The sequence below is a fragment of the Haemaphysalis longicornis genome, unplaced genomic scaffold (genome assembly GCF_048455015.1).
Source record: "Haemaphysalis longicornis isolate Haplotype H1 unplaced genomic scaffold, Haemaphysalis longicornis Haplotype H1 scaffold_8, whole genome shotgun sequence".
In the NCBI taxonomy this organism is placed as follows: domain Eukaryota; kingdom Metazoa; phylum Arthropoda; class Arachnida; order Ixodida; family Ixodidae; genus Haemaphysalis; species Haemaphysalis longicornis.
The window spans coordinates 71,444,452-71,457,477 of NW_027526445.1; the positions used below are offsets into that span (position 1 = coordinate 71,444,452).

General features: G+C 50.0%; 1 protein-coding gene across 1 annotated transcript in view; it reads right to left on the bottom strand.

Annotated features, from left to right (window-relative positions):
* Positions 1-12,378, bottom strand: part of LOC144149965 (mitochondrial basic amino acids transporter-like) — a 68,974-nt gene extending 56,596 nt beyond the window's left edge. The window contains exon 1 of the mRNA XM_077681719.1: positions 11,726-12,378. Coding sequence (XP_077537845.1) covers positions 11,726-11,759 — 34 coding nt within the window. The 5' untranslated portion in view covers positions 11,760-12,378. The remainder of the gene's footprint in view (positions 1-11,725) is intronic.
* Between the last annotated feature and the right edge of the window lie 648 nt (positions 12,379-13,026).

The following is a 13,026-nucleotide window of genomic DNA, read 5'->3' on the forward strand; positions in this document are numbered from 1 at the left end:
GACCATATGGCGTAGCGTTCCGGGTTCTCCGCAAAATCGGCAAAGCGGGGACTTCTGTCGGTCGAAAAGGTGAAGCCGGATAGGATGGGGGAATGTATTAGTCTGGAGAGCACGTAAATGACGTTCGTGCTCTCGGGGTAGAGATTTATGTGGGGGAGCGAGTGTCTGACGCGAAAGCCTGTAGTGCTGCGTGATCTCTGCGTAAGATGTCAAGGGCTGCATGCGCTCGGGTTCGGCAACGCTGCTCTCGGCGCCCGCTCGGTGGGTCAATTCTCGAGCGATGGCGTCCGCCGCCTCGTTTCCAGGGATGCCGTGATGTGCGGGAGCCCATACAATCCTGATTAGCCTCTTCAGGGGCTGCTGCTGAATGATGCGTAGAGTTGTTGTGTGAAGGCGTCCCCTAGCGAAATTCCGACAAGCCTGTTGCGAGTCGGTGACAATGACCGCTGCATTAGTTTGTACGACGGCGAGGGCGATTGCTACTTCCTCTGCTTGTATAGTATTGTCGCCGGCAAGCGAGAGGCTGCTACGGGGCTTGTTTTCGACGACTACGGTGGAAACCGCCGCGGACCTACCCGGATAAGACGCCGCGTCCGTATACGCTGTTGTTGGTTGATTGCCATAGATCTTGTATATGGCTTTTGCTCTGGCTTCCCTCCTGTCGACGTGGTACACGGGGTGCATATTACGGGGCAGGGGGTTTACCGTGATGTTCTTACGGACTTCGTGCGGTAGGTTTCCCGTGAGTGCAGGCGGGTGGTCGAGTGGAGCCGAGAGCCTCAGGCGTGAGAGGATCGCCCTCCCCGTTTTCGTAACCCCCAGCCTCGCTCTTTGGTTGGTTAGATGAGCCTCAATTAGCTCCTCGGCAGTGTTGTGAATGCCGAGCCGAAGAAGTCTTTCGGTGGAGGTGGAGACCGGAAGTCCAAGTGCTTGTTTATAGGCCTTGCGGATCATCGTGTTGACCTTCTGTGTCTCGGTGATGTTGAGCAGAGCGTATGGCAACACGTATATCATCCTCGACACGACAAAGGCCTGGACGAGCCGAAGCAGGTCCACCTCTCCCATGCCACGGGTTTTCGTGGCAATCCGGCGTATCATGTGAGTCACCTGATCGGTCATTGTCTTGAGTTTGGCAATGAGTAATGAGTTGGTCTTGTTTGCTTGAAAGGTCATTCCGAGAATCTTTATATGCTGAGATGGAGTGATGGTGTGGCCATCCAACTTGAGGCAGATGGTGGGTGTGCCTGGGACATGTTTCTGGCGTGGCGAAACGACTAGCAACTCCGATTTTTGCGGAGCGCAGCAGAGGCCGCAAGACTTCGCATATTCGCTTACCACATCCGCTGCTTCTTGCAAGCGATCCTGCATTGCCCCAATTGACCCCGTGGACGTCCAGATGGTAATGTCATCCGCGTATAGGCCATGCCTGATCCCCGGGATGTTGTTGAGGAGAGGCGGAAGCCCAACGAGGGCAACGTTAAACAGCAGGGGAGAGAGCACTGCTCCCTGAGGCGTACCGCGACCTCCCAGGAGGAATGGTTTTGTGGAGGTATCACCAATTTTTATGATAGCTTTCTTGCCGGAAAGGAAGTCCCTCACGTATCTGTATGTGCGCCCGCCGCATCCAAGTGCGTTGAGGTTCTGCAGGATCTTTGTGTGCCGCACATTGTCGAAAGCACCCTTGAGGTCAAGTCCCAGGATGGCCGTTGGGGCATTGCGGGTAGCTGGTATCATGACTTCTTCCTTAAGCTGGAGGAGGATATCCTGGCCTGAGAGGTGAGGACGGAACCCCACCATCGTTGTTGGTAATAGGCCCGAGTCCTCAAGATAGGGTTGCAAGCGGTTAAGAATTACATGCTCGAGTACCTTGCCGACGCACGACGTGAGGGATATCGGCCTTAAATTCTCAGTAGATAGTTGTTTCCCCGGTTTTGGTATAAAGCGAACCTCCGCAGTTTTCCATTCCTCTGGTAGTATACCTTCCCGCCACACGTTGTTGAGGTATGCTGTAAGTTCAATTATTGAATTGTCATCGAGGTTAATGAGCGCCTTGTTGGTAACCTGGTCAATGCCAGGGGCAGTGTGGCGCCTCAGAGCGTGAATGGCCGCGGTTACCTCGTGAATATGGATGTCTTGATCTAGCAACTCGTTCGGTTCGCCGGTGTAAGGTGGAAGTGCTTCGTTGGGTTGATCGGGGAAATACCGGGTCTTTAAGGCAGCAAGGAGTTGCTTGTCTCCACCGGGGAATGTGTAAATTATTCTAGCCATGTTCTTGTGGGACTCCGTCTTACAGGCCACCGGATTAATGAGGTATCGAAGCAATTTCCATGTCTTGGAAGTGCTGAGCGTGCCCCTTAACCCGTCGCAAAGCGTTAGCCAGTTCTCGCGACTTAACTTGCTGGCGTATTCAGCAGCTTGTTTTGTGAGCTCTGCTATGCGTTTCTTGAGTTTCTTATTGAGACGTTGGCGCTTCCATCGTTTCAAGAGGCTTCGCCGGGCTTCCCACATGTGCAGGAGGCGCGCGTCCACGCTGGGAGTCGAGGAAGTGGTACGAATGTTTTGGGTGTGTAATTTAACGTCCTGGTTCAGTTGCTGGGTCCATTCTTGCACTGTCAAAATGGTATTCTCAGATCTCTGTCGGCGTTCTTCTCGAAATTTGGACCAATCCGTGAGCTTTGCAGCGCCAGTAGTAGTTTTGTAATCTGTGCCTTCGATGGTGGTCGCCAGGATTGCGTGGTCACTTCCGTGATGTTCCTGTAAGTTGGTCCAGGAGGCCAGTGAGATATTTCTGGTAAAGGTGAGGTCAGGGTTGGTATCCCTCGCGGTGCTTGTACCCAATCTGGTAGAGCCTCTGGGGTTCGTGAGGATCGTAAGCTCGAGGTCCTCTCTGAGTTTATACAGCGCGTTGCCTCGAGGATTGGAGTAGACGTAGCCCCACAGCTGATGGGCCGCGTTGAAGTCACCGGTGATGAGAAGAGGGTTAGCAGCCGCTTTTGAGGCAACCTGCTCCATAACCTGTTTGAGGGTTGCTTGAGGACATCTTGGCCGGCAGTAGATATTCAGATGAAATAGAGGTCGTTGTCTTTTCCGCTTGGGGCCTCTTGGTATGATTTCAAGCAGAATACCAATCGGTTCTGCTTGTTGGAGAGGGTGCTGTATGGCAGTAAGTTTTTTGTCTACGAGAGTATGGAGGCTCATGCCCACGTCAGTGCTGTAGGTGGTGTAACCTGGGAGGTGCGCCCTTGTGTTTGTTTCTTGCATTGCTACAATGTCAGGTGGGTCGGTGGATGAGGCAATACTTTGTGCAAGGGAACCGTACTTGAGTTTGAACCCACGACAATTCCATTGCCAAATTCTGATCGTCGGGTTGTCCGGGTGGCGAGTGTTACAATGCTGAAGTTGGAAAGCCATCTTGGTTACCGTCATTGTAAGGAGGTAGATCTTGCAACACGTAGGGCACTGGATCCTCGGTGTGGACGACTGCTGTCGTCTTGGTGCTTTTGCGCTGCTTAGCCTCGAGCGCAGTTAGTCTTGCCTCTATTTTAACCCATTGATCGGCAAAATTCGCCGAAAACTGATGCTGCTGACCATTAGCCTGTGTAGAAAACTGCCCTTGCTCGAGCGCAGTTAGTCTTGCCTCTAGTGTAACGCAGTGATCTGCAAACTGCTGATGTTAACTATTAGCTTGTGCAGCAAACTGCCCTTGCTGGGATTCTATACGGGCAACGAATTGCTCGAATTGCCGCTGCACTTGGGCTTGCATGGCCTCAAATTGTTGCTGCATAGACTGTTGGAGCGTTTGAATTGCGGTCTTGAAAGTGTCTTCTACCTGTTGCATGGTAGCGTACTGCGTGGGGTGAGCGCTTTGTTCGGATTTAGATATGGTTGTTGCAGCCGCGCCATTCAGTGCAGGGTCAGTCGTGGATGCATCTGGTCTTTTCCTTTTGATCAGAGGTGGCGTTTCCGCGCTTGTATTAGGTGTCTGTCCTGCTTTTCGCACTTCTTCTTTGAATGATGTGAGGTCAGCCCTAATGCGAGTAATTTCTGCCATGAGAGAGGCATTTTCCCCTTTAATCGCGGCCAGTTCGTTCTCGGCGCGTAACCTAAGCGCACGCTCTTGTGCTAATTGAGGGGATACGGGGGGGTTCCGAGCTCCGGGAGAGACCACCTCGGCCCAGCGCACCTGCGGAGTTCCATCCTTGATGCCGCGCCTGGCTGCTGGGGATCGCGCTCTGACTGGTGTACCGCTTCGCGAGGTCGAACTCCGACGCCTGGACCCAGACCGGTTTCTGGAACTGCTCCGGCCTCTGGACAAGCTTCTCTTCCTCTCCGACGACCGTGATTGGTGGCCATGTGAGTGCTGTCCACGTGAACCGGAAAGTTGGGACCTGGCTGTTCCAGTCGAATCAGCAGTTAGTGACTGCTTGCGTCGGTTGACAGGCGGCAGAAATCTCTTAGGGCACGGCTTAGCGGCCGTTGGGTGCTCGCCAGCGCAGAGCGCGCAGCGTGGCCTACATTCGTGCTCTTCCGATGTTAGAAAAACGCCGCATGCCCGGCACTTGGGTGTGTCTGGAGGTTGGGGACATACATCCTCCCTGTGCCCCGTCTGGTTACACTTTCGGCAGTGCGGTACGGTACGTTTGTAGAGGTAGCATCGAAGAGTCTGCCCGTATGCATTGACGAAGAATGGGACACGCTTGCCGCAAAAGGGGATCACCATTGCTTGTGATTCTCCAAGGCGCCTGCAAGCCAAGACCTCGTAGCCCGGGGCTACAATTTCATTCAGAAGCTCTTCTGGAGTGGTGTCATGTCCTATTCCATAGAGTACCCCTTTGCATGAATTATCGGGTGCGACCCCGTATGATGCGATGCCATAAGCTGTTGCATTTAGTGTAATTTTGGACATCTTGCTAAGTTCGATGGCGATTTTTTCGGATGAGGTGCTCAGAGTGAGCACGTTTTGCTTTTCGTCTACACGGAGCCGAATGTCAGGCTTCTCATCTGTTATGTGCGCCTCCTGAATCACGGCGAGAAGTAGTGTCCTTGGGCTCACCTTGCTGAGTTGTAATCCGCCGCGCGGCCGTATTGCGAGCTTGTAATCATCAGCAGGGAGAGGGGGAAGTCTTGGCTGGCGCACCGTGGGCCGGTTCTGGCGTAGGGTTGGCTTTGTTGGTGTTACGATTAACTGCTGCTGCGGCGTGACAGCTTGCGAAGATCTCTGCCGGCGCTTGTTTGCTCGGTTGGTAACGGTGATCCATGGTTGTTCGTTCTGCGCCACGCACCCAAGTGCCGAAGCGTCCTGGTCGATGTGGCTTTCCATCTCGTCATCCTCCGTGGCGTCGGGAGGCGATAGGTGCTGGTCGTCGGCGTTTCCGCTCGCTGACTGGCTCTCCATGAGTCCCGGTGCGGTGCCGATGTCTCGGCTCGGACCAGCCGCTAGTGCTAGCGAAGCGGTCCCCGCCTTGGAACTTCCGATGGGCGTAAGATGCTTAAAAGCTCACTTACAAGCAAAAGTCCGGTATCAACGTGACCGCTATGATGTTGGAATCACGTTGGTGACATTGTATAAGGTCGCTAAGAAGAAATTTCAGCTGGTTTGGCACTTTAAACCGGAGCTGAAGTGGAACACATCAGCACAGCAGGTTGATGATGATGATCCCCCCTGCGGACTTTCTAAAACGATCCGGGCCTGCCAGTAATGGAGAGCTTTCAACCGCAAGTTCTTAAATCGATGTGGGGTGCAACAGCCGGGTTTCCGAAGAAGAGAGAGGGGCAGCTAGCTGTGCCCTTTCTTCATGCTTACACCGCTAGTGCATGCTCCGTAATTTTTAAGTACAATGCACTTCTTAAGCGACCCTGAACCTGCGTCCACCGGCGATGTCCGCATCACATACCCACGTGGGGGATTGGCCAGGAATCTCCTCGTCTTCCTTGGCAACGGGGGGAGATGGGCGCGCGCTACTTGGCCCCTGAAATGGCACATACCCACGTGGGGGATTGGCCAGGAATCAGGCGTGAGAAGGGCTAATGCACCCGCTTAAAGGAGTACTGACACGAAATTTCAAAGCTGAGATCCGCTCTAGCAATCAAGTACAACGACAACACAAATAGGTGTCTGTGAATAAATGCATCTTTCTTTCTTTGTAGTTGTGTGTGTGTGTGTGATCTCTCTTTCGCGAACATTACCGAACCGCGCAAATTCAACTCGTGCATTCGCACTTTCACATTCTTCCCCTCGGGGAAATGCGGGGAATTTTTTCGTACCGGTGGCCATTATTATTGATATTTGATTGGAACTATACTAGCTCTAAGTAATGTTTCTGTATCTTGGGTCGGGGTGGCTTGCTCCACGCTTAAGGAGAAAAAATAAAAATAAATGTCACGTCTACTGACTAACTATTCGTCAAATTTCTTGCGCGATAATTGCGTTGCGCCGGAAAAAGTTAGTTCCAACGCAATGTTTCGCTTGTCATTACACATTTGCTTAGCAGTGCATAGACAAATCGGTATTAGTGATCCAGCTATAATGGAAACTGCATAACAAATGCTTAATAAGATTGAATTGCTTTTGCCTCTAACAGGTATTCTTACAAAGCAAAAATAAACAAACACACGGCATTCGCTGCCGTGAAAGTATGCATGCCAGAGACGACAATATTTCTGAAATTGGACAATACCGGTAGCAATCGCCTATAAATATCTGATAAATGACTATTGGAAAGTCACAAATTTTGTAAGGAGGAGGAGGAGGAGGAGGAGTGAAACTTTATTTTTGATCAGAATAAAAGAGAGTTAGGGCATGTGGCCCTCCGCACAGGTGCAGTCCCTATTCCGGGAAGCTTTGGCCGTTTTCTTCAGGTTGGGTGGGTAATTTAAAGAAGCGATGAGTGGTATGGGCTTGAATAGCCCACCATTACCCCAGGTTGCAGCGACAGAGCATTAGTGTTTTAATTAGCAAATTCGTGAGTGAAAACTGTGCAGAGCTAACTTGAGCATTGGTTATAACGTGTTTCAAAAAATAGCAGTGCGTATAGTGTATCTGTTTAACTAAGTGAATATATTCATGCGGCGTTATGAAACTCGTTCATAAATTTATTCCCAATAACTTTTGAAGTCGGTTGTCAACGTAATTACAGTTCAAGTGCCGCGTCGTCTCTAGTGTATGCAAAGACAGCGCAGCGCACGTCAAGCACGCCTGACTACGGCTGCTGATGCTACAGAGGTGTAGTACGCTACAAGGATACGCGATTAAAGAAAATCAAACTGGCTGGCTGCACGGAAGCGGCAATAAGGTGTCAAGGATGGTTGCGAGCGGCCTCAACGGGGAAGGAGGATGCGGATAGTGGGCGGATGTAGCATAAAACAGAGCGGGAAACAGGGTTCGCTGATATATATTTACAAGGAACGTACGTCGCTTCAGCAATACTATACAGCACACGAGCGCGTTTTTTTGGCCGACGACTACATTTCGTGTGGGCATCGGTAAAAAACGCTGCTGTGTCTGCTCACCAGTATAACTGGGGGGGGGGGGGGGTTAGACATACACTGCTTGGCAGTAAAAGACACGACCTCTGTAGATCAGCAGCTCTCGTGGCGCTCCGTGGGGAAGGATGAAACTACGGAGAAGGAAGGATGCCACGTACCAAAGTGTGGAAAAAAAAAACGAGTGGCTACGGACTGAGCCATTGCAGTACTTGCGACAGATAAGGCTGTTAGATTGTTCACTGTCGAGGGCATGAAGGAAAAGACAAAGCAGAGGCGTAGAAAAGGGGGCAGCGCGTATCCTCCGAAAACGAGGGAGTGTTTTTCAAGAGAAATGACATTTGGGCTTGCTGGTGGCAAGTTTCAACCTGATATTCTGAGTCAGCGCTCGAAAGTTCATGAACCAGCCTGTGACTCTACCTAATGACTTCACTCTCCTTTGAGAGCACGCGAGTTCAGCGAAAGAGTAACAGTAAGGAACCCTAATCGGACTTCGTTGGTAAATAAACGTTCGCCTATGCAAAGAGAGAGTTTTCGTTTCCTGGCCATGTCTTCCTGCAAGCCTGGGAATGACTGCTCTGATATCTTGCCAACACAGCTCCTGTAAACTTCAAATTATTATTTGTTAAGGTCACGCTAGCCTACAGTACAGGGGCGCTATTTTAGGAATAATAATTATTTTGCTTCCCAGAATTATTATTTTTTCCCAAAACCAAACCAAAAGATCATTCCGCGCATTTCACCAAACAAATAGAGACACCTCAACAATTTGACAGGTAACAAAGGATGCGAGAACGATGGAGTCACACACGAACCTGAAAAAGTTGATAAGCTGGGCGAGTACTGCAAATGCAAGCACGCCCGCACAAGCCCGATAACACAGCACCCGATACTATTATGTGCGACAGGATGCTTTCATGTTGGGGGGATATTCTGCAACTTAAACGGCCGATAAGAGTGAACGGAGTTAGCATTTTGTGTACTGGAGAATCCTGGAAGCCAACCGCCATTTTTAGCGGGTGGGTGATCTTGTCCGCTGGAAGTGGATGATTAGAGATTAGAAAATTCACCCAGCGGGCTACATCACTACTCACGTAGGGGCCATGAAGACATAATACAGCTTCGACATGGTAAAAAGCGCGTCCTGTGTAAGTGTTCTTTCTTATGTCCCCGTTTTTTTTCTTGCGCTCTTTACCGCGTCGAAGTTGTGTCACAAACTATAGCCCGAATTTGTGCGACGTAATACACTTTTGTCCAATGTTATAGAACTACAGCCTTTCTGAACTTACTCGGCTTCATTACAGCTACGAAAGAAAGACCCGCGGAGGTGGCTCAGTGGCTAAGGCGGTTCCGCTGCTGAGCACGATGTCACGGGTTCGATTCCCGGCCGCGGCGGCCGCTTTTCTGATGGAGGCGAAAAGCGAAAACGCCCGTGTGTACGAGATTTCGGGCATTAAAGATCCCCAGGTGGTCAAAATTAATCCGTAGCCTCTCCTACAGCACGCCTCATCGCCTGCGTTGCGTCGGCGCGTTAAACCCTACAATAAAAGAAAAACAACCACGAAAGACGCGCTTAACCAAAAAATAAACTGGGGAAATACAAAAAAAAACTTTGGATTTTTGCGCTACGGCGACGTATTATCATAAAAGTGACGTAATATGCGCCAGTATTAGAAACACAGTTATCAGTGTGGTCGCTGCCAGTCAGCATTCAAGTGGTATACGACCAAACGTTAGTAGTGGCCTTGTCGTATTTCTTGGCGGTGGTTTGGATCGGCGGCCGCCAATCACACAAGACAAGATTCTATGACGTCATAGAGGAATCCCCGGAAAGTCATAGAGTTTCATACTAATATATACAGAGGGAAATCCGTCGCCGCAGTCGCAGGCCGCCTTGGGCGGCGCCATTGCCGCTAGCGACGTTCCTCGTCTACTTGGCTTATACATGGCTAGCCGCATGGCTTCTTTTTTGTCTCGAAGCCAAAGTCAACGAAAAAGGGTACCATTTTTTTCTTTCTTCGTCGTGTAAGAAGCTTCTACAATATCACTGACAAATGATTCTTTTTCGAGGTTCAATTTTATAATAACAAAACAAATTTGATGAACCTATATCGTTGCTTTTTTGCAGCCAGAGCCAACTTTTCAGCCTGTTCATGAGCCATGCCAAGGACAAGTAGAGCGTGCCTGCCCGGTACACGACGGAACGCTCGCCGAAGCGAGGATCCCCTAGACAGTTGCGCCAGATTTTCATCTAGTATATGTTAGTATGAAACTTTATGCGGAAAGTAGCAAGAAAGTCGCGACTGCCTAATAAATGCCCTCAATATCTTCATTATATTTATGAAATATGCGATAAAGTTGGTATCATGGTATTGCGACAAAGCAGTTCTTTTTAACGAACCAAGCTTGCATTTTGTCTTCATGACCCTTTAACACCAATCCTGCTCGCGTCTTCCAAACCATCTCGCTACAAATGTACGCGTGTTCAAGAAGTGCATAAAAATGTCTTCCCTACTTCCTAACTTTCAGAACCCTAACAACCGGGTCAAACGTTTCAAAAACACAAAACTTTGTGGCGAGAAATCTGAAAACGCAGAATGTGATGTAGCATCTTAAGCTACGGTGATGAATAAGGTGATAGCGTCTCGTATGGCAAGTGTAAAAAATAAGGTGACGAGAAAAACATTCTTTGGGGAGCTCGCAATTACTGAGACTTCAATGAATTTTGTGCCCATGTATTTCTGTTGCACTAATAGATATGCGAATATTAGATTAGTGTCGGTGTTTCAATGAATTCCGTTTCAGAAAACTTGCCTACATGCGGTCTGTGCATTTTTGCATAGTCTATTCTGGTGTCTGGCACATAACTGCAGTAGGGCTCTGCAGCCCACGCGATTGCCCTTGTATTCATATCGGCCCTTGCGTTTAGGTCAAGTTCAGTGGCTGCTGTTATGAGGTCATAGCTTCTATCTACGACAACGGTGACACCCGTCCTACCTCGGTGGCTAGAGACCGTGTAGTAGATTCTTGTTTCAGGCTCAGTCTTGTCGATCTGTTCAGGATAGACTGTATGCGGGGCGTTCGTATTCGGGTGTATGTTACGCGCTTGAAGTCCTGGGGAGATTTTATCTCACGGGTTAGGATCTAGATGAGATGAGTGTTTCCTTTTTGTGGGAGGGTAGGGGGGCCGTATTCGAAGTTGCGCAGGATGCCTATGCTCTTTTCCATCCCTGCTGCTCGGTCGTTTCAGCTGACTGATTTTGTGCGCGTTAAGTTACATTCCACCAAAGAATTTGTCGTGCCAGTGTCTTCTAGCGCCTTTCTCGAAGTATAGGTGTACACATTGATGCAATTTCATGGGCCATTCGTAAGGCATCTTTAGGCTCTTTAACTGCGATTTGTTACGGTTTCGGTATGAGAATGGTAAGGTACCGTAGGTGTGATGAGTGCTGCAATGAGGTGCAGGACTAGCTGCCCGGACACCTCTGTGGCTACTCGTAGTTCTTCGGCGCATGTGGGTATTCAGTTCTCCTGACCTAACAATGTACGTATTTTGTATTTGTGAAGCTCTGTTTTGTAGCGTTAATTCGAGTATATGATGTACAAGCGTTGGGGTATAGCATTAGATTGCAGGTTTGTTTCTCACTCGGCTTCAATTCTGAATATTAGCCAAGTTTCCTTATTCTTCATGTCTTGTTAGGCTATCCGGAAAGGAATTCTGGTATTTTCTGGAGGCGTTCAATTTATATTCAAGCGGAACATAATGTGATTCACGAGGAAGTCAATAGTCTGCAAATTTATTCGTTTTAGGAGGCCCGCTACCGCACTGAAATAGGATAAGTTCGGGAGTCCTTAGTGCTCAGTTAGAGATTGATGAATCCGCTCCCATTAATTGAATTCCAATGTACTTGGGCTTGGAATATAAAGTCGCACGTGACAGCAATTGACTCATGCATTTATTTTGGCCGCGTTTCTAACAGAAATGCTATTCATATAAATTAAAGTTAAGTAAAGTGATGGCAAGGGCAGTGATCAGAGAAAGCAGCCCTGTGCAGTTGTCGCCCTCGTCATCGCTGCGCTAAAACTTCATTTATGGCCAGGATATTCTTAGATTCCGCATAGATATCACTGTCTACGCCGCAAGGCTGTAAAATGGAGCCGCTGATGCTACAATCTGCTATCTAGCGCTGCCGTGAGTACGCCCATGCACGTCCTCGATAAGCTGTCACTGCATGTGCCTTACCTCCTAAGCATCCGGCCACAAAGTCCAATGCCATGGGTCGTCCTGGGGTTGAACAGCTGGCCAGGGGGCGACGTCTTGACGAACTTCCCGGGACGGGACGCCGACCTCACAACGAGCACGTACCGCGGTTCCAGAACTAGAGGCCGAGAGATGAACCCACTGTCCACACTGCTTAGGCTCGTATCAACGGACAGCGGGCGACACACGCCCGCAAAACGGAGTTAGGGTTCTGAGAATGTTCGTGCGGACGTACAAATGAGAGCAGATGATATAAGGAAAACAAAAGAAGCGAAACACACGATCGTCTGTTGAAGAAGCGATGAGCCGGGAACCTTCGCAGCACCTCTTCCACACGGATTTTGCGAAGGGAACTAAGATAGCGAGCGCGGCGCGAAGTCGCCGCGACAGAGGAACTAATCTCTTTCGTTGCTTATGTGACGTTGCTTTTGCTTTGTTTCACCCCGCAAATCAGCGGACCGATAGCGGAGCAGACAAGAGAGATGGAAGGGCGAGGGAACAAGTGCTGATGATCGCCGGGGTCGTCTGTTAACGGGGACGTGCCGAGTGCAGAGATTCGAAAGGAGAGCCCCAGCGCGGCGTGAACGCTATCCTCATATAACAGCCTTATCTCGTCGTGTACCTGTCTCCGACAGAACGTTTAATTCGCTCTCCGGGGGGCCCCCTATCACCGACACTCTTCATTTTATTGCACACCGAGCGGCAAAGGCTGCTCGGTGGAGGCGAAAATATTCCGAAACAACCGCCTCCACCAATAGGGTCAGCCGCGGGGGATGGAACGCGGTTGCGTTTATCTGATAAAGGCTGCGACGTTTACAGCTCTACAATAGCACTAGGATGCCTAACCGCCTGTTTGTCAGAACCAGCGGAGGATAGCGCTCGCTCTACGAAGAAAATTCCCCCTGCATAGCTGTGGCTTCTCTCGCATCGCCTGTCTCCACGCAGCTGGATGGGGCCCTGTGGAACCTTTGACCCTCTCCTTTATTCACTGGCTTGCTGCGTCCGATAACAGCGTTGCCCCTTCAGCCAGCGCCCTCAACAACAACATTTATGGGGCAATGCCTTAGCCATGCACCGGCAGATAGTGCAAAACAAACAACGCCGGTAGCAAAAGCCTCCGCTGTTTAGGCTTTGTTATTCGGGCGGTAGGAATATGCATTTACGCAGCTGTCGCTGCGTAGGCTGCGCGGCTTACCGCTTGCAGGTGAGCGCAGTGAGATGTTACGCATTCTGTGTAGAGTATCGATATCTTTTTGATCATACAGAAGTGGCGACAGCCCGCA